Source organism: Schistocerca cancellata, chromosome 10, assembly GCF_023864275.1.
Source record: "Schistocerca cancellata isolate TAMUIC-IGC-003103 chromosome 10, iqSchCanc2.1, whole genome shotgun sequence".
Lineage (NCBI taxonomy): Eukaryota > Metazoa > Arthropoda > Insecta > Orthoptera > Acrididae > Schistocerca > Schistocerca cancellata.
The window spans coordinates 226,498,370-226,525,928 of record NC_064635.1 but is presented as its reverse complement, the minus strand read 5'-3'; the positions used below and the strand labels follow the sequence as shown (position 1 = coordinate 226,525,928).

Below are 27,559 nucleotides of genomic sequence, written 5' to 3'. Positions count from 1 at the left end.
AATTTTAGAACATGTTTTTTGCTCGAGTATCATGTCGTTTTTGGAAACTCAGAATCTGCTATGTAGGAATCAACATGGATTCCGGAAACAGCGATCGTGTGAGACCCAACTCGCTTCATTTGTTCATGAGACCCAGAAAATATTAGATACAGGCTCCCAGGTAGATGCTATTTTTCTTGACTTCCGGAAGGCGTTCGATACAGTTCCGCACTGTCGCCTGATAAACAAAGTAAGAGCCTACGGAATATCAGACCAGCTGTGTGGCTGGATTGAAGAGTTTTTAGCAAACAGAACACAGCATGTTGTTATCAACGGAGAGACGTCTACAGACATTAAAGTAACCTCTGGCGTGCCACAGGGGAGTGTTATGGGACCATTGCTTTTCACAATATATATAAATGACCTAGTAGATTGTGTCGGAAGTACCATGCGGCTTTTCGCGGATGATGCTGTAGTATACAGAGAAGTTGCAGCATTAGAAAATTGTAGCGAAATGCAGGAAGATCTGCAGCGGATAGGCACTTGGTGCAGGGAGTGGCAACTGACCCTTAACATAGACAAATGTAATGTATTGAGAATACATAGAAAGAAGGATCCTTTATTGTATGATTATATGATAGCGGAACAAACACTGGTAGCAGTTACTTCTGTAAAATATCTGGGAGTATGCGTGCGGAACGATTTGAAGTGGAATGATCATATAAAATTAATTGTTGGTAAGGCGGGTACCAGGTTGTGATTCATTGGGAGAGTCCTTAGAAAATGTAGTCCATCAACAAAGGAGGTGGCTTACAAAACACTCGTTCGACCTATACTTGAGTATTGCTCATCAGTGTGGGATCCGCACCAGATCGGGTTGACGGAGGAGATAGAGAAGATCCAAAGAAGAGCGGCACGTTTCGTCACAGGGTTATTTGGTAACCGTGATAGCGTTACGGAGATGTTAAACAAACTCAAGTGGCAGACTCTGCAACAGAGGCGCTCTGCATCGCGGTGTAGCTTGCTCGCCAAGTTTCGAGAGGGTGCGTTTCTGGATGAGGTATCGAATATATTGCTTCCCCCTACTTATACCTCCCGAGGAGATCACGAATGTAAAATTAGAGAGATTAGAGCGCGCACGGAGGCTTTCAGACAGTCGTTCTTCCCGCGAACCATACGCGACTGGAACAGGAAAGGGAGGTAATGACAGTGGCACATAAAGTGCCCTCCGCCACACACCGTTGGGTGGCTTGCGGAGTATAAATGTAGATGTAGATGTAAATGTATTCTTCTGCAATCTCTCGCAACACCGAGTACAGCTTAGGCACTCATCTACGTAGGCTTCCTGCATCATTTGGAGTAAAATTACGAATGTTCCTGAATTTTTTGAACAGACCTCGTATAAACAAATTTTAGTGTTTATTTGCATAACACTCACTGCTCACCGCAGGTGCAGCGGTTCGGCTTTTCGATCCTACCCCACATCGCTCCGACTGTTTTCGACAATGGTTCCAGGTGGTATGAACTGCAATGTCACAAACTTTTCAGCAGGGATGGTTTACTGTAAAGGAGTGTGATTTTATATGCGGACCAGAAATCATGCAAAAGCAAATTATTTTCAGCAACTATTGGCCAAAAGCAGTGCTCATACCATAGTTGTAGTTCTCGTACGCCCATTTTCAAACTCTTGCTTGTTGTTGCGTAAATACTCCCTATTACCCTTGCGCTCACGAGAAAGAATCGTACGGTACAGAGCACCTCCAACCTATCACAGCACAATAAATAACTTTCCAGCCAGTTTGCCATCTAGATTATTAATCGGCATGATTGTTTACGAATGCGTTAAGGTTTTGATATTAGTTGATAAACGTTCTTGGTACCTCTAATTTGCAGGGTTCCATTCATATGCATTTCCTCTTCAGTTGCCGGCCGATGTGGCCGAGCGGATCTAAGCGCTTCAGTCCGGAACCACGCAGCTGCTACGGTCGCAGATTCGAATCCCGCCTCGGGCGTGGATGTGTGTGATGTCCTTACTTTAGTTAGATTTACTTAGTTCCGTTGAACTCAGCCCATAGTGCTTAGAGCCTTTTTTTCCTCTTCAGTTCACGATTGGTCGGAGATGAAAACAAATTCCTTGCTGAACGATGGGACACGTTTGTTTATCTGATATACAAATTTTCGGGCCGATTCCGCAGTTTGTTGAGCATCGTAAAGCTGACGCTTTATTTGAAATTTCGTTATCTGACGTTCTCCAGTTCTGTAGCACTGTTTGAAGTCATGCGACCATCCACTGCCTCCCTTGAAATGACTTATCTATGCCGCGCGCAGAGCGTAATATAGGTCACTATGATGCACATCCCATAAATTTCATCAGGCATCCTTGAAACGCGCAAAGACCAGTTTTTGTAACAAGTGCGCCTTGTCCTCCCTTGAATACTACTTACTGTTGAGGTTTTTGCACACTCAACTTAGAATTTACTCAATTAAACATCTTATGTTTAACATGTCAATAAAAAATCAAACAGTAAAATTTTCCATATTTCCGACCCACTTTATCCAATGAAAAGTAAAGCAATTAGTTAATTTCAAAAATGTTCAAATGTGTGTGAAATCTTATCGGACTTAATTGCTAAGGTCATCAGTCCCTAAGCTTACACACTACTTAACCTAAATTATCCTAGGGACAAACACACACACCCATGCCCGAGGGATGACTCGAACCTCCGACGGGATCAGCCACACAGTCTATGATTATAGCGCCTTAGACCGCTCGGCTAATCCTGCGCGGGTAGTAAATTTCAGTATTACATAGTTCCACAATCAAACTTTTAAAAAAATCAGAAATTTTATAGTTTCAATCTTTTTCTCAGTATAATAGACACCATATTATTGATATGTCTAGTTCTTTCCTTAAATGGAAATGAATTGTTTTTTCTTTTAATATTGAGAACTGGAATAAGATTGAGAAATTTATTTCTGTTACAGAGGCATGTCTATATCGTACTTAATTTAAACGAGAAAACAGCTCTTTTTCATGAATAATAGATTAAGATTTATTTTAATGATCTTACCAAGAGGCCAAGGAAAGACAGCTAATGTTTTGGCGACAGTCGGGGGGGGGGGGGGGATGGGGAGTGATGGGGGTTGCGCCTTATGATGGTTCACTTGTTTGGGAATATGTTTCGAACCGTCCGTGCGATATTTAGTAGTATTTTATACGAGTGATGTAGAACATATATTACTGAGCCTAAACTTGGCGATAGGTTGAGATGTACTGCAGTATATCTCCAAGACAAGGATACTAAATTCATTCACTGTATAGTGTATTTGGATCACTGCTGAAAGCTATCCACAATACCTGGAGCAGAGTGTCTCTTAATCCCTTGTAATCAATGCGGCCTATCTATCCAGCATTCAGGACCATAAAGAAAATCACAAGACGCTCGGATTTCAAGAAAGGAGACGTTGTAACTTATGAGGACCAGAGTGTGTTGGTAAGGAAGGCGGGGATCTGGCAGATACAGCAGGAAACGAGACAAGGATGCCTAACCGCTACTTCCCTCTAGAAGCACGAGGTTACGAATGAGTGAGGAACGCAGTATCCCTAGACAGTGAGAAATTGGGTGGTTGGTTTGGGTGAGGGGACCAAGCGGCGAGGTCATCCGTCCCATCGGGTTGGGGAAGAATGGGGAAGGAAGGAAATCGCTGTGCCCTCCCAAATGAACCATCACGGCACTTGCCTGAAGCGATTTAGGGAAATCACGGAAAACCTAAACCAGGATTCCCGGACGCGGGTTTGAAGCGTCATCCTCCCGAATGCGAGTCCAGTGTGCTACCAACCGTGCCACCTCGCTCAATAAACAGTGAGAAATAAACGAAAATCGTTTAGTTCAGTGGCGTGTTCTGTTTCTACATCTACACCTACATCCATACTCCGCAAGCCACCTGACGGTGTGTGGCGGAGGGTACCTTGAGTACCTCTATCGATTCTCCCTTCTATTCCAGTCTCGTATTGTTCGTGGAAAGAAGGATTGTCGGTATGCCTCTGTGTGGGCTCTAATCTCTCTGATTTTATCCTCATGGTCTCTTCGCGAGATATACGTAGGAGGGAGCAACATACTGCTTGACTCCTCGGTGAAGGTATGTTCTCGAAACTTCAACAAAAGCCCGTACCGAGCTACTGAGCGTCTCTCGTGCAGAGTCTTCCACTGGAGTTTATCTATCGTCTCCGTAACGCTTTCGCGATTACTAAATGATCCTGTAACGAAGCGCGCTGCTCTCCGTTGGATCTCCTCTATCTCTTCTATCAACCCTATCTGGTACGGATCCCACACTGCTGAGCAGTATTCAAGCAGCGGGCGAACAAGCATACTGTAACCTACTTCCTTTGTTTTCGGATTGCATTTCCTTAGGATTCTTCCAATGAATCTCAGTCTGGCATCTGCTTTACCGACGATCAACTTTATATGATCATTCCATTTTTAATCACTCCTAATGCCTACTCCCAGATAATTTATGGCATTAACTGCTTCCAGTTTCTGACCTGCTATATTGCAGCTAAATGATAATGGATCTTTCTTTCTATGTATTCGCAGCACATTGTCTACATTGAGATTCAATTGCCATTCCCTGCACCATGCGTCAATTCGCTGCAGATCCTCCTGCATTTCAGTACAATTTTCCATTGTTACAACCTCTCGATATACCACTCGCTCTGGACAGTTAATGTGGTGTTAGGTTTTCGTGCGTAGTGACACGTTTTCCAACGGGTAGTTCCAGCACCTAGTCTCAGAATTCTATATTAAAATACAAGTAGCGTTTCAATATAAATATGCCTTATACACGGAGGTGGCTTAATTCGTGGGCTTCTTCCTAATACAGTCTCGGACTTGCTTTTGCCTGGCGTAATGCACGTGGCACGCACTCAACAAGCCGTCGGAATTCCCCTGTAGAAGTAGTTGAGCCGCGCTGCCTCCATACCCGCCCATAACTGCGACGGTGTTGCCGGTGCAGCATTTCGTGCACGGAAAAAACCTCTCGATTACGTCCCATAAATGTTCGATGGGATTCATGGCGCGCGATCTGGATGCCCAAATCACTCGCTCAAATTGTCAAGAAAGTTCTTCAGACCGATCGTGGCCCAGTGAAAATGGTTGGCTCTGAGCACTACGGGACTTAACATCTGAGGTCATCAGTCCCCTAGAGCTTAGAACTGCTTAAACCTAGCTGAGCTAATGACATCACACACATCCATGCCCACGGCAGGATTCGAACCTGCGACCGTAGCGGTCGCACGGTTCCAGACTGAAGCGCCTAGAACCGCTCGGCCACAATGGCCGGCTTGGCCCAGTGACTTGGCGCGTTGTCACCCACAGAAGTTCCATCGGATGAACGGCTGCAAATGGCCTCCAAGTAGCCGAACATAAGTTTCCAGTCAGTGATCGGTTCATTTGGACGAGAGGACCCAGTCCATCGCACGCAAAGAAAACCCACACCATTATGGAGCCGCCACCAGAATCCACAGTGCCTTGCTGATAAGTTGGGTGTATGGGCTCGTGGGGTCTGCACCACACTCGAACCCTACCAACAGCTCTTACCAACTGAAATCGGGACTCGTGTGAAAAGGCCAGGGTTTCCTAGTCGCCTAGGCTCCAACCGATATTGTCACGAGCCCAGGAAAGGCACTGCAGGTGATGTCTTAGCAACGGCAGTCGCGTCGGTCGTCTACTGCCGTAGCTCAGTAACGGCAGTTTTCGCCGCACTGTCCTAACGGATACGTGCATCATACGTCCCACGTACATTTCTGCCGTCATTTCACGCAGCGCTGCTTGTCTGTTAGCACTGTCAACGCTACGCCAACGCCGCTCCTCTCGGCCGTTAAGTGAAAGCCGTCGGCCACTGTATTGTCTGTTGCAAGAAGTGTTGCCTCAATTTGGCATTCTCGGCCCAGTGTCGACACTGTGGATCTCGGATTTCCAAAATGTAATGTCCCATTTGTCTGGCTCCAACTACCATTAAAACTAAACTCCGCCCGAACGGCATTGGAAGACCCAACGGTACCGACCGGGCGTCGTGTCACCCAGTCCACAGGGGTCACAGGATGCGGATATGGAGGGTCATGTGGTCAGCGCACCGCTCTCCCGGCCGTACGTCATTTTACGAGACCAGAGCCGCTACTTCTCAAATGGTTCAAATGGCTCTGAGCACTACGGGACTTAACTTCTGAGGTCATCAGTCCCCTAGAACTTAGAACTACTTAAACCTAACCAACCTAACGACATCGCACACATAAGTGCCCGAGGCAGGATTCGAACCTGCGACTATAGCGGTCGCGCGGCTCCAGACTGTTGCGCCTAGAACCGATCGGCCACCCCGGCCGGCGCTACTTCTCAGTCGAGTAGCTCCTCAGTCTGCCTCACAAGAGCAGAGTGCACCCCGCTTGCCAACAGCGCTCGACAGACCGGATGGTCACCCATCCAAGTGCTAGCCCAGCCCGACAACGCTTAAACTACGGTGATCGACGGTAACCGGTGCTACCAATGCGGCAAGGTCGTTGTCCTCCAACTACCATTCCGCGCCCAAAATCTGTTAATTGCCGTCGTGCGCTCACATCGCAAACCTTTTCACACGGTAGCTTTGCCACTCCACTGCTCTTTTATACATTGTGTAAGCGATACTACCACCATCTATACAGGGTGTTACAAAAAGGTACGGCCAAACTTTTCAGGAAACATTCCTCACACACAAATAAAGAAAAGATTTTATGTGGACATGTGTCCGGAAACACTTAATTTCCATGTTGAGGCTCATTTTAGTTTCGTCAGTATGTACTGTGCTTCCTCGATTCACCGCCAGTTGGCCCAATTGAAGGAAGGTAATGTTGACTTCGGTGTTTGTGTTGACATGCGACTCATTGCTCTACAGTACTAGCATCAAGCACATCAGCACGTAGCATCAACAGGTTAGTGTTCATCACGAACGTGGTTTTACAGTCAGTGCAATGTTTACAAATGCGGAGTTGGCACATGCCCATTTGATGTATGGATTAGCACGTGGCAATAGCCGTGGCGCGGTACGTTTGTATCGAGACAGATTTCCAGAACGAAGGTGTCCCGACAGGAAGACGTTACAAGCAATTGATCGGCGTCTTAGGGAGCACGGAACATTCGAGCCTATGACTCGCGACTGGGGAAGACCTAGAACGACGAGGACACCTGCAATGGACGAGGCAATTCTTCGTGTAGTTGACGATAACCCTAATGTCAGCGTCAGAGAAGTTGCTGCTGTACAAGGTAACGTTGAACACGTCATTGTACGGAGAGTGCTACGGGAGAACCAGTTGTTTCCGTAGCATGTACAGCGTGTGCAGGCACTATCAGCAGCTGATTGGCCTCCACACGTACACGTCTGCGAATGGTTCATCCAACAATGTGTCAATCCTCATTTCAGTGCAAATGCTCTCTTTACGGATGAGGCTTCATTCCAACGTTATCAAATTGTAAATTTTCACAATCAACATGTGTGGGCTGACGAGAATACGCACGCAATTGTGCAATCACATCATCAACACAGATTTTCTGTGAACGTTTGGGCAGACATTGTTGGTGATGTCTTGATTGGGCCCCATGTTCTTCCACCTACGGTCAATGGAGCACGTTATCATGATTTCATGCGGGATACTCTACCTGCGCTGTTAGAACATGTGCCTTTACAAGTACGACACAACATGTGGTTCGTGCACGATGGAGCTCCTGCACATTTCAGTCGAAGTGTTCGTACGCTTCTCAACAACAGATTCGATGACCGATGGATTGGTAGAGGCGGACCAATTCCGTGGCCTCCACGCTCTCCTGACCTCAACCCTCTTGACTTTCATTTATGGGGGCATTTGAAAGGTCTACGCAACCCCGGTACCAAATGTAGAGACTCTTTGTGCTCGTATTGTGGACGGCTGTGATACAATACGCCATTCTCCAGGGCTGCATCAGCGCATCAGGGATTTCATGCGACGGAGGGTGGATGCATGTATCCTCGCTAACGGAGGACATTTTGAACATTTCCTGTAAGAAAGTGTTTAAAGTCACGCTGGTACGTTCTGTTGCCGTGTGTTTCCATTCCATGATTAATGTGATTTGAAGAGAAGTAATAAAATGAGCTCTAACATGGAAAGTAAGCGTTTCCGGACACATGTCCACATAACATATTTTCTTTCTTTGTGTGTGAGGAATGTTTCCTGAGACTTTGGCCGTACCTTTTGGTAACACCCTGTATATGTACATATCGCTCTTCCATGACTTTTGTCACTTCTCTGCAGTTCCCGTCCACTTTTCGCTGGTTACTGTCAAAACGGTACCGCAAACGGAAAGTGTCTCTTGTATGATCTTCTGTTACTTAGGCAATCTGAAGATAAATACTGTTTGTACAGCCAACCCAGCATAACTGATGGCTTATCTCGCCATTTCAATAAATAAAGTCGCCAGATCATCCTATTTGAGATGTTATTCTTAGGCAAGTGCCATCACTGCATTGCTTCACTTGTACTTCACGACAAATTTATACTGAAAGCCAGTTGCCTCACGATGTTGCAACATAATCTTTTCAAAGAGCCAGAAATCAAGTTCGGAAGTAGTTGGGCGTTCAAAACCCTATTGTAATGCAAATTTCACAGTACATCGTTGGAACAACTTTTCCGTGTTATCATTAATCTTAAGTAGTACTCGCAATAGTTATCCTGTTAAACAGCAGCATCTGCCGAAGTTCACGAAGCTCACACGTCCTCACTCGGCAGCCGTGGCTGAAAAGCACTGACCATCGCGTCCAGGTCGCAGCAAGAGTAGGCAGGGTGGTCCATCGATCGTGACCGGGCCAAATATCTCACGAAATAAACGCCAAACGAAAAAACTACAAAGAACGAAACTTGTCTAGCTTGAAGGGGCAAACCAGATGGCGCTATGGTTGGCCCGCTAGATGGCGCTGCCATAGGTCAAATGGACATCAACTGCGTTTTTTAAAATAGGAACTCCCATTTTTTATTACATATTCGTGTAGTACCTAAAGAAATATGAATGTTTTATTTGGACCACTTTTTTGGCTTTGTGATAGATAGATGGCGCTGTAATAGTGACAATCGTATGGCTCACAATGTTAGACGAACAGTTGGTAACAGGTAGGTTTTTTAAATTAAAATACAGAACGTAGGTACGTTTGAACATTTTATTTCGGTTGTTCCAATGTCATACATGTACCTCTGTGAACTTATCATTTCTGAGAACGCATGCTATTACAGCGTGATTACCTGTAAATACCACATTAATGCAATAAACGCTCAAAATTATGTCCGTCAACCTCAATGCATTTGGTAATACGTGTAACGACATTCCTCTCAACAGCGAGTAGTTCGCAATCCGTAATGTTCGCACATGCATTGACAATGCGCTGACGCATGTTGTCAGGCGTTGTTGGTGGATCACGATAGCAAATATCATTCAACTTTCCCCACAGAAAGAAATCCGGTGACGTCAGATCCGGTGAACGTGCGGGCCACGGTATGGTGCTTCGACGACCAATACACCTGTCATGAAATATGCTATTCAATACAGCTTTCAACCGCACGCGAGTTATGTGCCGGACATCCATCATGTTGGAAGTACATCGTCATTCTGTCATGCAGTAAAACGTCTTGTAGTAACATCGGTAGAACATTACGTAGGAAATCAGCATACATTGCACCGTTTAGATTGCCATCGATAAAATGGGGGCCAATTATCCTTCCTCCCATAATGCCGCGCCATACATTAACCCGCCAAGGCCGCTAATGCTGCACTTGTCGCAGCCGTCGTGGATTTTCCGTTGCCCAATAGTGCATATTATGCCGGTTTACGTTACCACCGTTGGTGAATGACGCTTCGTCGCTAAATAGAAGGCGTGCAGAAAATCTGTCATCGTCCCGTAATTTCGTGCCCAGTGGCAGAACTGTACACGATGTTCAAGGTCGTCGCCATGCAATTCCTGGTGCATAGAAATATGGTACGGGTGCAATCGATGTTGATGTAGCTTTCTCAACTCCGACGTTTTTGAGATTTCCGATTCTCGCGCAATTTGTCTACTACCGATGTGCGGATTAGCCGCGACAGCAGCTAAAACACCTACTTGGGCATCATCATTTGTTGCAGGTCGTGGTTGACGCTTCACATGTGACTGAACACTTCCTGTTTCCTTAAATAAGATAACTATCCGGCGAACGGTCCGGACACTTGGATGATGTCGTCCAGGATACCGAGCAGCATACATAGCACACGCCCGTTGGGCGTTTTGATCACAGTAGCCATACATCAACACGATATCGACCTTTTCGGAAATTGGTGCACGGTCCATTTTAACACGGGTAATGTACACGGAGCAAATACCGTCCGCACTGGCGGAATGTTACGTGATACCACGTACTTATACGTTTGTGACTATTACAGCGCCATCTACCACGAAGCGAAAAAAGTGGTCCAACTAAAACATTCATATTTCTTTACGTATTACGCGAATATGTAACAAAAAATGGGGATTCCTTTTTTAAAAAACGCAGTTGATATCTGTTTGAGCTATGGCAGCGCCATCTAGCGGGCCAACCATAGCACCATCTGGTTTCCCCCTTCAAGCTAGACGACAGCTGGCAGCTTTCCCTAAACGTAGATAAATGTAATATAATGCGCATACATAGGGGCAGAAATCCATTCCAGTACGATTATGCCATAGGTGGTAAATCATTGGAAGCGGTAACGACCGTAAAATACTTAGGAGTTACTATCCGGAGCGATCTGAAGTGGAATGATCACATAAAACAAATAGTGGGAAAAGCAGGCGCCAGGTTGAGATTCATAGGAAGAATTCTAAGAAAATGTGACTCATCGACGAAAGAAGTAGCTTACAAAACGCTTGTTCGTCCGATTCTTGAGTATTGCTCATCAGTATGGGACCCTTACCAGGTTGGATTAATAGAAGAGATAGACATGATCCAGCGAAAAGCAGCGCGATTCGTCATGGGGACATTTAGTCAGCGCGAGAGCGTTACGGAGATGCTGAACAAGCTCCAGTGGCGGACACTTCAAGAAAGGCGTTACGCAATACGGAGAGGTTTATTATCGAAATTACGAGAGAGCACATTCCGGGAAGAGATGGGCAACATATTACTACCGCCCACATATATCTCGCGTAATGATCACAACGAAAAGATCCGAGAAATTAGAGCAAATACGGAGACTTACAAGCAGTCGTTCTTCCCACGCACAATTCGTGAATGGAACAGGGAAGGGGGGATCAGATAGTGGTACAATAAGTACCCTCCGCCACACACCGTAAGGTGGCTCGCGGAGTATAGATGTAGATGTAGTAGATGTAGGTTTCGTTCTTAGTAGTTTTTTCGTTTGATGCTTATTTCGTGAGATACTTGGCCCGGTCACGGTCGATGGACCACCCTGTAGACAATGCATGGATTTGCGTAGCTGGTGCCGCCACAGACGTATAGATGCTCTGCACATTTTCAGTTTCGTAGACGGATCATAAATTAGATCGTTGTTTAACCTTTGCTATCCACAGATTAATGACGGAAAAAAGACGACCGGTTTAAAACATATTTTAGTTTGTAATAATCGGTATTTGTTACGTCTCTGTTATAACAGCTGTTTTTTATATTCTATTAATAACCGAGTAAAAAAACCGAAATATTAATTAGCTATAACAGCAGTGCTGAAATTTTTCGTTTTTTCAATAATTTTTAAATTAAGAGTAACTTTTATTCGTAAAATTTGCATTAGTTGGAAATATTGCGTTATTATAGAAAATAGGAAACGTGATCAGATTTGAATAACAATGCCGAGTGACATAAGACTTTTTACAACACTGCTGAGACAATGTTGTCCCCGTCGCCCTGTGTCTTGACTGATCAGGTACGCGTGTGCGTGTGCGTGTGCGTGTGGTGTGCGACGCTTGCCCTCGCCTGGTGTTCAGGTCGATTCTCAGTGTCGTCCCTGGACATCCGTTGCATTGCACAATAGCACCAATACTAGCCTGGAAATATTGTTACCAAGTGACATTGCAGTGAAGATTTGTCTACCGTTTCAATTAAATAATAGGAAACAAAGGAAATTATGGTAACAGCTATAGACTAGAAAATTAACATTTCATTCACAGTATACAATAAAAATAGGTAATAGTTGATGTGTTGCCTGTAGCTACATAATGTCCCTTCATCTCTTGTATCCCTCGAAATCGGACAAATTAAAACGAAAAAAATGAGTTATTCAACCTCAGTTTTCACCCTTTGGCCCTGGCTATTCGTATTGCCCAAATTGTGGTATGATGCCCGATTACAACATGATTTCCGAACATAGGTTTAAAAACATTGAATCAGTAGGAGAATACTGGTGATCTTTTTTGTAGTATTCGACCACTTATCACTTTTCGAGAAATGCAGCGAACGGTGGACGGACTATATTTTCCTTTATTTGCCTATTTAATTTAATATTTTGATTCATGTACTATCTCGAAACCGTAGAGGTCAAAATTTTTCAGTCTTTCTTCGATTTTTACGTTAATTACAGGAAATAATAGGAATAAAAAGCCGAAAAATCGGTTGTTACAATAATTGGTTATTTTGAGAGGTTTTAACAATCGGGTTCAACTGAAGTAAAAAAAAAAAAGATGTAACCTAAAACCGATTGTTTCAACCATGGAGGTAGAATAAGGGGAGATGGCGCTATAGACTTACGCTGTATGTTGTTTTGAAGCAAGTGGGCGGGCCCTGCCGCCATCTTGGATCCCCCAAAACATTAGCAGACGAGTGTTTACAATTCCTTTTTGTTCGTTATTTCTGTCGTGTGTACACGATATTTATTTTATATAGTAAATGTTACACTGTTTTAGTGAACAACACAGCATAAGGAACGCAACTTCAAACGTTTTTCTGGTCTTAAATGCGCATTCGATACAGTAATACGACACCAAAATATGAAGCTTCTGGCCTCAGTACTGTAATTCCTTTCTGTTTATACACTTCGAATAACCTAGAAGAGAAGTATGTGCTATGAAAAGCGTGCTTTCGTAATCCATTTCTATTCACTTTCATTGTGTCTGTGTCGATAATTGATAAAGCCAGAACTCCAAAAGCAATGATTGATAGTTTAGAGGCACCGATTTGTATTCGTTGCATTTTCAAGTCAAATGCAAATTTTAAATGTTGAAGTTTGCAAGAAACTTGCCTTATTTCCTTCGATGTCCCGTAGATGTATGCAGGGATGATGTAAACAAGCCAGATGTCACGTCAACAAAGTGAAAGGTTTGTTAAATTACGAAGGAAAAGAACAGAATTTAAGATTGTCAGGCCCATTGTAGTTCACACATCTACTTTGTTTTTAAATTGTACCTACCAAGTGACATTCAGTGTGTCAAATAACAGCAATTTACAGGGTAACACGACAACACAGGGATTAATGCAATGATCTAAATAGCCTGGACATAGATAGGGAACTTTGCTTTAACAAATATGTAACCCTTTAAGTACTCATAATTTAACCACTGTAACAGGTGTTCCACACATTTTACTGAAGATTTAATTAACTACATGTAGTTACATTACATTTATATTAAATTATCGCATTTTAAAACATTAGTCCCCATTTCCAGGATATTTCATGCCCGGACTTTTCAGTTACTTGGGAATAACCAAACAATGAAAACCAAGTATATTGCTCACCTCCAGAGAGTTCTTCGCATTGGACTGATAGGAAATCTAAAGTCAAATCACAGAAATAAAACCATACTGTAGAACTTTACAGCGCATCAGAATTTCAAGTATATATAAGAAAATAGCGCTTAAATAAGTCCACTTACGAATGAAATGGGATTTGTTTAAACTATAGACTACAATCAGAACGATTAGTACACCAGTAAGCGACGCAAGCCGGCATTTTTTTACAAAACACTTGATGACTACACGGAACCAAACTACCAGAAGCGAATGTTTTGGGGTAGCTAACATGGCGGATCTTGACTTGGGTCAGCTTCAAGTTTGTGACGTCATGACAACTCCTCTTATTTTTACCTCCATGGTTTCAACGGTAACCGCCATCCCTACCCGAGGTAACTCACCTGCGCCACTCTGCCTGTCGCGAAAATGACCTTCAAAATAAATAAATTAACTGTTCTGCAAGGTTCGCAGGAGAGCTTCTGTACAGTTTGGAAGGTAGGAGACGAGATACTGGCAGAAGTAAAGCTATGAGGACCGGGCGTGAGTCGTGCTTCGGTAGCTCAGATGGTAGAGCACTTGCCCGCGAAAGGCAAAGGTCCCGAGTTCGAGTCTCGGTCGGTCACACAGTTTTAATCTGCCAGGAAGTTTCATATCAGCGCACACTCCGCTGCAGAGTGAAAATCCCATTCTGGAAATTAACTATATTCGTAGCTGCGAAAATTAACACCCATCAGTTGTGGAATGGGATGACTGCAATGAAAATTTGTGCCGGATCAAGACTCGAGAACGGATATCCCGCTTGTCGCTACCGGTCACCTTACCATTTTCTTAAATCTCATTTTGTTCGTTACTGTTCGTTGAATTGGTTCGGGGCGGACGTCCCATGACACTCGATGATGTTAATGTTGATCCATTTGGCTATCCGCGCACGACTCACAGCTATACCCTAACTTCGACATGTCGTCAACCATGTGTCTACAATCTGTACTTGCACAACCATTATACGGGCTGTTCAAAAAGTCTCTCCCCAGTGCCGTATGATCGTTAGCCGCGCGTGCCGTATGCCGCAGTGAATATCCCGAAATGAAACTCAGTGAAATACAAGTTATTAATTTATTGAATATTCATTTTTACTTACAAATTTTCACATTAAATGTTGAAAGTGTCCCCCCCCCCCTGTTGTAGAATACACAATTCAATTCGTCTAATCTTGTTTTCAAACACAAGCTGTAGCATTTCTTCTGTAACAGAAGCAGTGAAAGTGGATATTTCAGTTTTCAATTCATCGATGGATTTTTGACATATTTTATATTCAGTTGCTTTCGCTGCACCCCAGAAGAAAAAGTCAGGTGGTGTTAGGTCAGACGATCGTGGAAGCCAAAGTCCGCGTGAAATCATGGGATCACCAAAAACATCAACAAGTAGTGACATTGAAAAGCGAGTTCTATGCGCGGTTGCACCATCTTGTTAAAAGTAACCGTTCAGTATTTAACTAAACACAAATTCAACTTTGAATGCGTACAGAATATCACTGCAGTGTCGTTGTGAGTTTATTGTTTCGTTGAAAAATGTGGGACCCACAATCCGACGTCTAGAAATTGCAATCCGAACTCCTATTTTCACAGAATGAAGTGGTTCCTAATGAATACACAATGGATTTGCAGTACTCCACATACGAGAATTTTGCGAGTTCATGTACTCGGACAAATGAAGCCACGCCTCATCAGTGGAAAACGTTTCATTAAGGATATCCCTTCCATTTTATTGAACGAAATTTTTGAACCAATTGACAATAATGCAATCTCTTGCCGTGATCAGTATTTTTGAGTTCTTGCATGACTGTCATTTTGTATCGGAAAAGTGCTAATATTTTCCTTACAGCTGTGTGGGCCGTTCCGACACTAACATCGATTTCCTGGGCGAGTTTTCTTACTGAGTTGTTCGGAATCATGGACATTTTATCGGAAATATCGAGTAGTTTATCCTCAGACAAAACGCTAGGACGACCACTTCTCGGTGCATCTGTACTTCTAAATTTGTTAGTCAGATCTTGCAAGGTATCGCGATGTGGGAATGTTGTCTCCGGAAAAACTGAATTAAATGTTTGACGAACTGAAACTGTGTATTTACCGCCAGCTTTGAACACTTGTTCGACTAAAAACACACGTTCTTCAATGGTTGGCATTTTAACAGTGACAAAAACGAAACAAACGAACAAAGGAACTAAAATTAAACGTTCACGTCAACACGTAACGACACACACCAACGATACTACTGACGCTGGCTGAGACAAACGAAACAGTGGAATGTTGGGAGAGTCCACTTGAAGGGAAGTAACCGTGGCAGGCGAACAATCACACGGCACGCGCGGCTAACAATCATACGGCACCGCGGAGAGACTTTTTGAACACCTCGTATATATTCCCGTACAGGGGTGGCATTTTCCTTGAAAGTCGTATGCCCGGTGGCGGCGGTTAAATACGATATTGCAGTGCCTGTGTTATTCCGAATTACGAAGCAATGTTCCTTCAGGGTTCGAGTGGAGATCCGAAACAAATTTGTATTGCCGTCATCCCATTCCACAGTTGATGGTTGTTGATATTCGCAACTGCAAGAACGGTTAATGAATTTCATAACCTCTTTAGTCGCCGCAGTGCCTGTTCCTTTGGACATGCATGCCAGTCCAAAGGAACTTTGCATAGTAATTCAGAACAACACAGACGCTGCAATATCATATTCGAAATAAACGGTTGTGGCTCCAGTATAAATTACATTCAGAAGAATATGTTTTTTATTTCTTGATGGTGACTGGTTTCGGACACCTGTGTCCATTTTCAAACCATCCGTATCGTAAATGTGGCAAATACAGGCGATAACCTATGTACATAAACTGCCCAATGAAGTTATGATCAATGCCTCGGTTCTCTAATGTCCATCCTATAAATAGTGTAATTACTGTTTTCGAGTCGGCCATAGTGCCGCTTTCTTCATCACTACAGGTGCAGTTTTTGTACAAATTTTGTCGCCTGATCTGTCACATTTTCGATGCCGCTGGTCTGAAAATGGGCACAGATGTTGGAAACTAATCACCATCAAGAAATAAAAAAGATACTTCTCAATGCAACTTATGATGGAGCTATAACCATTTATTACAATTATAAGTTTCGGACCTATTTTTCAGCTGCAGCATGCTGCAAGTTCGTAATCATCTTGATTTTAGGGAAATAAACGTCAACAAGTTCCTGGGAAGGTTTCAAAGTTGATTTTTTTCGAGAATGCTTGAGTGTGGCAAAGAAAAGCTTTTGCCTTTCATATTTGAGCGCTGAACTTCATGTCCTGTAAACATAAAATATTATACAAATTCGATTACTGGATGATTTTATTGTTAGACAGAAGCAATAAAAAAAAACAGAAAAGTGACGCATTTTAGAGGGCGACTTCTGCTGTCAACTCCAATCCAGTTTCTGTATCGTGTACTGACTTCTGACTAGCTACTGCCCCCGCCCCCTCTTTCATTAGGATATTTGCACAATTCGTTCGGTTTCAGAAGCACACGAACATCAACATTCGCCGATGTGAAGGAAGTAACAATGTAGTGACGGAGAGAAGATAAGGGTTTCTAACAACCTGTTCTCAGCAATATCATGGGAGGTGGAGCAAGAGCCTGAATTTTAAAAGGTTGGACAAAGTTTTGGGAGATAAGATTGCTTACAAAATACTTGTGCAACCCATCATAGAATATTGTTGAAGGGTGTGGGAATCGTAGCAGAAAGGACCAATTGAGTATATTTAACATATACAAACAACGAAGCATGTATAGTGAAATGTTTGTTTTTCTATGAGAGGGCATCGCGAAAATGCTGCGAAAGTTAACTGCCTAATAATTCTTGAAGATTCAGATCAAGCACCCCGCGTAACTCTACATACAAATTTTCAGCAACGAGTACTAAGCAAGGTATCAAGGGATATACCACAGTCTCCTACTAATCACTGTAACTGGGATAGTGGAGACAAGATTAGGCTAATCAGAGAACCAACAGTGGCATATGAGCAACATTTCCTCACACCCTGTAGAACGGTAAGAAACTCTAGTAAGTGTTGCAATGGGACGTAAACTCTGCTACATATTCACATTTACTTTCAGAATATGCACGTACATTTAGATGTAAACTTGCTTCCAGCACTGACCATAAGAGTTTAACATACACTACTGGCCATTAAAATTGCTACACCACGAAGGTGAGGTGCTACAGACGCGAAATTTAACCGACAGGAAGAAGATGCTGTGATATGCAAATGATTAGCTTTTCAGAGCATTCACACAAGGTTGGCGCCGCTGGCGACACCTACAACGTGCTGACATGAGGAAAGTTTCCAACCGATTTCTCACACACAAACAGCAGTTGACCGGCGTTGCCTGACGAAACGTTGGTGTGATGCCTCGTGTAAGGAGGAGAAATGCCTACCATCACGTTTCCAACTTTGATAAAGGGCGGATTGTAGCCTATCGCGATTGCGGTTTATCGTATCGCCACATTGCTGCTCGCGTTGGTCGAGATCCAATGACTGTTAGCAGAATATGGGATCGGTGGGTTCAGGAGGTTAATACGGAACACCGTGCTGGATCCCAACGGCCTCGTATCACTAGCAGTCGAGATGACAGGCATCTTATCCGCATGGCTGTAAAGGATCCCTGAGTCAACAGATGGGTACGTTTGCAAGACAACAACCATCTGAGCGAACAGTTCGATGACGTTTGCAGCAGCACGGACTATCAGCTCGGAGTCCGTGGCTGCGGTTACCCTTGATGCTGCATCACAGACAGGAGCGCCTGCGATGGTGTACTCGACGACAAACCTGTGTGCACTAATGGCAAAACGTCATTTTTTCGGATGAATCCAGGTTCATTTTACAGCATCATGATGGTCGCATCCGTGTTTGGCGACATCGCGGTGAACGCACGTGGGAAGCGTGTATTCGTCATCGCCATACTGGCGTATCAACAGGCGTGGTGTAACGGGGTGCCATTGGTTACACGTCTCGGTCACCTCTTGTTCGCATTGACGGCACTTTGAACAGTGGACGTTACATTTCAGATGTGTTACGACCCGTGGCTCTATCCTTCATTCGATCCTTTCGAAACCCCACATTTCAGCAGGATAATGCTCGAGCGCATGTTGCAGGTCGTGCACGGGCCTTTCTGCATACAGAAAATGTTCGACCACTGCCGTTGCCAGCACATTCTCCAGATCCCTCACCAACGGAAAACGTCTAGTCAATGGTGGCCGAGCAACTGGCTCGTCACAATACGGCAGTCACTACTCTTGATGAACTGTGGTATCGTGTTGAAGCTGCATGGGCAGCTGTACCTGTACACCCCATCAAGGCCTTTATTACGGCCAGAGGTGGTTCTTCTGGGTGCTGATTTCTCAGGATCTGTGCACCCAGATTGCGTGAAAATGTAATCACACGTCAGTTCTAGTATAATATATTTGTCCAATGAATACCCGTTTATCGTCTGCATTTCTTCTTGGTGTAGCAATTTTAATGGCCAGTAGTGTATTTTGATATAGAACTGTTGAATGACACATAACTTCACGTCCTTAATTCTGCTTGCGTCTAACAGTGTCCTAAATGCACTCATCAAATATGACCGCAGTTCGAATCCCCTAAAACAAAATACCGTACTGTATTAGTCAGATGTTGACTTTCCTCTCTAAAAATCAGCTTAATACGAGGGCTGTCCAGAAAGTAAGTTACGATTGATCGCGAAATGAAAATCAGAGTGAAAATCAGAAATGTTTCATTTGTAACAGTTAGCTACACCTTTCAGCTACTTCTCTACGTAGTCGCCGTTCTGACTCAGACATTCGTCGTAGCGTTGTACCAACTTCCCAATACCCTCATCATAGAAGGCAGCCGCCAGTGCTTTCCGCCAATTCTCTACGCTGGCCTAAAGCTCGTTGTCTGTGACAAAATGTTGTCTTCATAGCCAGCGGTTCGTTTGAGCAGAGATGAAACTCAGTGGGAGACAATTACGGGCTGTATTGTGGGTAACCAAACATTTCCAATTGAAACGATGCAGGAACATCTTCATTGCCCCTGCAGAATGAGGCTGAGAACTGTCTTGAAGAAGAAACCGCACGACAGTTATGTAATGTTGGTTGCATAGCTTCAGCGTAAAATTCTCACCAGGCCTTCGTACTTGGCGGGAGACACTATTTTCTATAACATCTTTACGCGCTCGCTAAGAGCTCAGGAATGAAAAGAGCGACATAATTCTACCTAGAGTCATACTAGAGACCATGCCCAACACATCTTTGCAAAGCTTTATCGGATTTTCATAGTCGTTTCCATTTCACGACCGATGGTAACTTAGTTTCTGGACAGCCCTCGTATTTCAACAGGTCGAAAAGGTAAGGAAGGGGGTAAGGAACACTGGGTTTAACGTCCCGTCGACATCGTGATCATTAGAGATCGACTGAAATTATAGACTTTCGACTAGGAAAGTAATTCTTCGGATGGGACGGAAATAAGTAAATGTGACGTACATGCACTGACAAATAAATTATTACAATTTCAGAAACATTGAATAATTTATTCAAGGTGGAGAGCTTCACAAATTAAGAAAGTCAGTAACGCATTGGGCCACCTCTGGCTCTTGTGCAGCAGTTATTCGGCTTGGCATTCAGTAGTAGAGTTATTGGATGTCCTCTCAAAGGAGTCGTGCTAAATTGGGTCCAACTGGCGCGTTAGATGGTCAATACCACGAGCTAGACGGAGGGCGCTGTCCATAATCCTCCAAACGCTCTCGATTTTGGAGGGATCCGGCGGTCTCGATGGCCAAGATACGATTTGGCAAGCACAGCCTGGAATCTCAGTGAATGGAGTAGATTTGTCTTCAGCGAAACGTCCCGCTTCGAAACGAGCCCTCTTGACCAGCGTTGACGTATGGTGCCTTTGAAAGGGCACGGCCGATTTCCTTCCCAGTCCTTCCCTAATCCGAGCTTGTGCTCCGTTCCTAATGACCTCGTTGTCCACGGGACGTTAAACACCAACCTCTTACCCACCATACAGCTCAACAACCAGAGTGTCAATCTGAGGCGCCATTTATTTCAGACCAGAACCCCATTGGTCGTCATCCGCAGCACCCTTAAAGCACAGTGGTACGTCGACGATATTCCACGCCCAATCTTGTTGCTTTTCTTGGCAAGCCACCCTGAGCTTATATTTCAGCAGCCCACACATGGCCAGAGTCTCTTCTGTTTGTCTTCGGGCTTGCCAAACTCCACCTTAGCCAGCAACGTCGCTGGATCTCTCCCCCACTGAAAACGTTTGGAGCATTATGGGTACGGCCCTCCAAATGCGATGCTCTTTCTCTTGAATAAATCGTTCGACGTTTCTAAAATTGTAACCAATTGTTTGTCTGTACATTTAAATCGCATCTATTGATTTCCGTGCCTTTTGGATAGTTCCTTAGTGGTACATTTTTATGTATTTAGTTACTGAAATGAACATAGCTGTTTGTTGAGATTAACAGCTACAATGTTCAGTGCCTAAATAAAATGGTTGTGGTCGCAGATTTCTGTCGCAAGTTTTCAGGCCCTACTCAACAATCACGTGTACATGTGGATCAACAAAATCTCAAACGATTATTCTTCATATTCTTAAAAAAGATCCAATGGTGAACTACTAATCTTCTCGGAATGCATAGTAATTACTGAAACCAAGAAGAAGGATCAGGACTAATTTAAGGAAAACACGGGGAAGGGTGGCCCCACATGATGCGTCATTTGTCATTCCCAAACAAATATTTCATTTAATAACGATTCAGTCGTGAGTCAACTGACAGTTATCGAGGTTCTTGCAAAATACATACAGATAATTAACACTTTTAAAGTAACTTCACAATGTATAAGGACATTTGCATTATACACAAAATTACAAATAATACTAAAAAATTTCAATTGTGAAACACAAGGGTGCCCCAGCTACGAAGAGTTAATTAAATAAACCTGTGTCTGCACCCTGTCCGCGCAACTAGATCACGACTGTGGGCTAATCTCGCAACAGCACCTGGATATAAGTTCAGCAATCACTAAATGAAAAACATTACAATGCATACATCCCCACTGATTATTCTGCTCCTATACAGACAAGATATGACCAACTTTCCCCCAAGGCTACCCACATGTAAAACGGAAGCAGCAGTAGCACTTCATTCATTGACCACAGGCCTGTTCCACATAAAACATGTTAAGTACTTCAATAAACTAGTGGACCCCTAAAACTCACTTAAAATGATGCTGACAATTAAACCCTTAATTTTTTAAAGGAAACAAGAAACTCAGTGCTCAGTTTTCGCAAGACTTTTATCACTCGCCTACAATGGCCTTACAATAGCAGAAATACTGAGTCAATGACTTTCTAATCGAGCGACGCCCCCCGACGTGGGTCGATACGAGAAGGATAACAACAGACCACTCAACTTGAGGTTGGAACTGGAGATCCGCAGAATCACGTGTGAACTGCCAACACCTAGGCCTCGTGCGAAGACGGGAAGGCCGCTAAAGCGGATGGAAAACGCGTCTCTGGCCTGGACCAGCAGAACAGCAACGCGTCAACCGCTGCTGATGCAACAATTATAACTCAAAGGGCTCCTCAACATGGATTTAGAGTGAGTGCAAATACAAGTACGCACACTCACATGACCCACACATGCTTACCTTTAGGCTGACAGTAAACAACTTTAATTACAAAGCAAATCCAATAACTCGCCCCAAGAAGGGCCATGAGGTCTATAACAAACAGAAGTTACAGAGAGTTGTATCAAGTGCTCAATAACGACAAACCATGATTTCAAGTGCAAAATTAACATTGCAAAATACTAGCTTGGTGCATAAAGAAACCTCCAGATTGAGACACAGAACCTCAAAGGGGTCATCGAAAGGCATAAAGACACTGGATTCTTGGTCTGCTTACACCAGGCAGATTTAACAATCTGTAAGTAGCGTACTTACTAAACAATCTTCATCGATAATGTCAAACAAATGCCACGGAAGCCAATAGCTTCAGGACTCACTGGTGAATACTGCGCTGCCAACAAGTTCTTCAATGCATCTCGGAGTATTTAGCACATCACAATTGAGTGATTCACGTCGTAACCAGCTTGCATGCGACGAGAGCCGCTCCTTCCCCATTAAACTTGCCGGTAGCAACGGTCAGTGCTACAGGGAAACGCGGGCCCCCATAGCCCATTGGTCAACATTGTTAACTCGATGCAGTCGCCAGGACGCCCAGTATTCAGCCAGACCCGTCCAGCTCCGTGTCCGACACATCAGTCACCAGCACACAGCCCCGGGGGGAAGACACACCCTAGCAAAGATGACATGACAAGGCCCAGAGTCAATGGAACGCGCGCAAAAGTGGCACCAGTTGGATCGCACGCGCGCCCTTATGGAAGCCGCTACGGCTCACTCACACTCTCATTACACACGTGGCTCCATTCCAGTTCTACAGTCTGAGAACAAACGTCTGACTCCCTCATTCAACGTGGCCATGCGACTAACTTAAAAGCCAACAAGGGTATTTCATAGGCAAAAGATAATTGGCAGGAAAAGTGAATGGCGTTCCTGCTACCTTAAGCAAATACTGTACTCTTACTGCTCAACTGGCAAAGATCACGTCTAAGTAGGGTCGCTTATTCATATCTGTGGCCAACAACTTTGGGCTAGTAGAAGGGTCTCAGAACACAGTCCTAAGGTGTCCCAAAAATACCAGTTACTTCTAATCGAAGTTAAACTCGGATAGCATGCATTAGAGTTCTGTTGCCTCTATCGGAAAATTTAGTACATCTGGTAGAGCAATAATAGAAGTTCATGTTTTCCTCATGTTTATTGTTGCGATAACATTGTTATCAGTGGCTTCAGGTTCATGTAACTGCTATGAATAATCACTAATATTTTTCCCAGTTTATTCAGATCCTAAAAGAATGAAATATGTTTATGCTTTATGCTCTTTATTTATAACATTATTTGCAGATTCTATTCCATGAAATATTTCCATCGATCTCTCATATAACATGTGCAAAATTACTGGATGTTTATATAATTTCTCATTTCTAATACTGTACTGTTATAAAGAAACTTTCTGACATATTGTTTTTCGTAATTCTTGCAGCAATATCCTTGATGGTATGGCGAACGACAAGAGAACTGGTGGCAGTAGCAGTTTGATTAACAGAGTTGGTGTGCCTCCAAGAACGAGCAACACCATAGAGTGCACCACCAAACTGGTAGCACTCTCTGAGCATAAAAGTGGTACACGACATCATGTGCACCATCTCACCATCTGCCAGAAGACATCTGCACATTTGAAGGAACTGATCGAGGACCAAAACGTGAAGTGTAGTGAATTTCTGCATCGCTGCAACGTGTGTAACAAAACAGTCGCAAGTAGTGGCAGCTTGAAGACCCACATCCGTCGGCACACTGGTGTACGACCGTATAGTTGTGACGTGTGTCAGATGTCATTCATAAGTAACACCAAGCTGAAGTATCACTCTCGTGAGCACACAGGTGTACATCCCTACATCTGTAAAGTGTGCCACAGGACGTTGTCGAGTCAGAGCGCCCTTAAGATCCATGCGCGAGTGCACACAGGCGAACGTCCGTATATTTGTAACATGTGTCAGAAGACATTCATAAATGCCAGTAACCTGAAGAAACACTCACGTCTCCACTCGGGCGAACGTCCCTACGACTGTGGAGTGTGTCACAAGACGTTCAGAAGTAGCAGTAACCTGAAAAAACACTCCTGTGTGCACAAAGGTGAACGTTCCCAGTTCTGTAAAGTGTGCCACATGACGCTGTCGAGTCAGAGTACACTAAAGATCCACTCGCGAATCCACACAGGCGTACGCACATATATTTGTAGTCTGTGTCAGAAGACATTCATGAATAGCGGCAATCTGATGAAACACATACGTATCCATACAGGCGAACGCCCTTACACCTGTGGAGTGTGTCACAAGATATTCATAAGTAGCACCAAGCTGAAGAATCACTCACACGTTCACACAGGCGAACGTCCCTACGTCTGTGAAGTGTGCCATATGGCGCTGTCGAGTCGAGGTACACTAAAGGTCCACACGCGAATGCACACAGGAGAACGCCCATATATTTGTAACATGTGTCAGAAGACATTCATAAATAGCAGTAACCTGAAGAAGCATGTTCGTGTCCACACAGGCGAACGTCCCTACACTTGCGAAGTTTGTCATAAGACGTTCTCATGTGGGTCCAATTTCAAGAGACACTACCGAGTACACACTGGCGAACGCCCATACAACTGTGGGGCCTGCTACAAGACATTTGCCTGTAAGTCGGGCCTGAAGAATCATTTGAGAGTGCACTCAGGCTAATGCCCATACAGCTGTGATGTGTCGTCTAAGATGTCAAAAATCAGACATGGCTTTAATACCTACATGTTGTTGGGTCTTGCCCATATGACGCATGTCATATGACACATTAAATAATGGCAATAATGATAATGACTCTTGTGACTGGCACTCCTCTGCTTCGCTTCAGAATAACAATAAACAAAACATGAACTGCCATGTGGATAATAACAACTATCAAAAGCGAAGAGAACAGATACAACCCTTGATATCAAAACATAACAGATTATAACAGAACAATGACCACTTTAACAGCTAAAACGTATCAGACAATAGACTAATATATGTGGTCATGGTAGATCAGTAAATACCAAACAAATGCAAGGTGCAGCAGAATAACCAGATTGCTCACAACGCTCATACGTATTGGCAGAAGAGTGAGCACACTGTCAACATCCATTCAAGGAGACTGGCACATTCTCAGTTGTGAAACTTCCAATGTTTAAAGTAAACAGAGTTTAATTTCTAACATAATCGGTTATTACAATGTCTGTGTTTACACAGTGCCTATATCAAACATTACGATGTCCTTATACATGCATGTACGTCTGAAGGAACAGACACTGTTTTGATGATTGCAGCTGTTGTAAATATTACAAAATATGGTGCATTGCAAGGCGGAAGGGAAAAATGGACTTTTCTGATGTAAAGAAAGTTCATACTGAATCCCTTTCCTTGGAGAAAAGTATTCCTACATTATATAAGCCCATTTACGATTATATGTTTTCGTAAATTGTGTTCCTTAAATTGTACCTAATTGATGTTCCTTCTTAAATTGTATTAATTTTCATAAATTAAAATTTTGCATTTTGTGTTTTTCGAATGCAACCATTTCAAATCGTCTTTCTTTTTTTATTTTGCTTAAGTACTAATTTTGCCTGATGGAGGTTCGAATGCCCTATTGTATTACAATAAGTAAAAATATTATTTGGGGTGGAAAAGTGGCAAAAATATTACGTGAATGGTCACAACAAAACCAAAAAGTTTTTAGGAAATCAAGGAAAATGACACTACTCAAAGAATTAATTAATTATTACCTGATAACACCTTACATTCTGCGACACCAGAACTAAATGTCTATATTACTGTTGTAACAGCTATAATGTAATTTACTGGCAAAATCATTTTCTTGAAGTTTAAAGGACGCCTTACACTGTTTCAATGAAAGTTTTATAGAATCCTTTAAATCGATTTACCTCAAGTAGGGTTTGTTTGAGTTGTGCCACGAATATCTTAACAGTTTGCAAGGAACTGAATATTCGCTGTAAACACCTAAGGAACTTCCCTGACAACCGTCAATTGTGGTGTTATTCGGGAGTGAAACATTGCAGAAACGATCTTACCTTTATTCATTTCCACACATGACCTGTATAACGTGACAGTCGAATCGTTTATGTGTAGAAGAGCGGTCCTGGTCCTATCACACTCCCATGGGGCACTCCTGACGATGCCCTTGCTTCTGATTAACACTCGCCGACGAGTTCTGCTACTTTAGAAGTCTATGAGCCACTCACATGTCTGGGATACTAGCCCCTATGACGTACCTTTGTCAATAGTCTGCAGACACGTTCAGAGTACCAGGTAGAAGGACTGTAGACAGCGTAAACACGTTAACACGTTCAGAGCACACAGGGGCAGGTTCAAAGTCTGTCACAGAAACAGACAAAATGCCGCCTCCCCCCGCACCCCTCTCCCCCCGGAATGTGACAACAATCTGCCATAGAACCAGACAATAGAGACTAAAGACATAACGTTTCAGATTTCAAGAGGCCTTAACAGTACGTCACTCTAACAACAATATGCCACTTTCCCTTCCAGATAGTGAATCTCATTACCAATCCGGTCTACATGGTTCACTTATTCTTTCAAATTCACACTGTGTATGATTGTGTATTTTAAGAAGAGATGGATAAATTTGTATTAAAGAAGAAAAGGGAAAGATGTCCTAGACCCAGTGAAAATAAAAATGGATGTACAACAGAAAAAAACCTGACACTAAAATAGGTGTACAAAATAAACAATTAGTAGAAAGTGAAAAGTCTTACATAAATGGTGCAAAGTACAGTATTCTGGGGACGTTCCGTTACTTAACCGTAATTTATGTGAGAACACAAAAAAGAAGAACCGTTTGAATCTATCATCAGGTAAGCTGTAGTATTAATTAAGAATCACAAAAAACGATAGAACTTATCAGTTTGAAACCGTTTTTAATGTAGACAGCAACGAAACTAATGATTACAAAGTCATTCTTTATATGGTGGTGGTGGTGGTGGTTAGTGGTTAACGTCCCGTCGACAACGAGGTCATTAGAGACGGAGCGCAAGCTCGGGTTAGGGAAGGATTGGGAAGGAAATCGGCCGTGCCCTTTCAAAGGAACCATCTCATTC

At 43.4% G+C, this 27,559-nt stretch overlaps 1 protein-coding gene across 1 annotated transcript in view; it reads left to right on the top strand.

The window, feature by feature from the left end:
- The window catches only part of LOC126106678 (zinc finger protein 501-like), an 88,583-nt gene extending 62,703 nt beyond the window's left edge, over positions 1-25,880 (top strand). Inside the window, exon 2 of the mRNA XM_049913046.1 lies at positions 23,894-25,880. Coding sequence (XP_049769003.1) covers positions 23,910-25,136 — 1,227 coding nt within the window. The 5' untranslated portion in view covers positions 23,894-23,909 and the 3' untranslated portion in view covers positions 25,137-25,880. The remainder of the gene's footprint in view (positions 1-23,893) is intronic.
- The last annotated feature ends 1,679 nt before the right edge of the window (positions 25,881-27,559 follow it).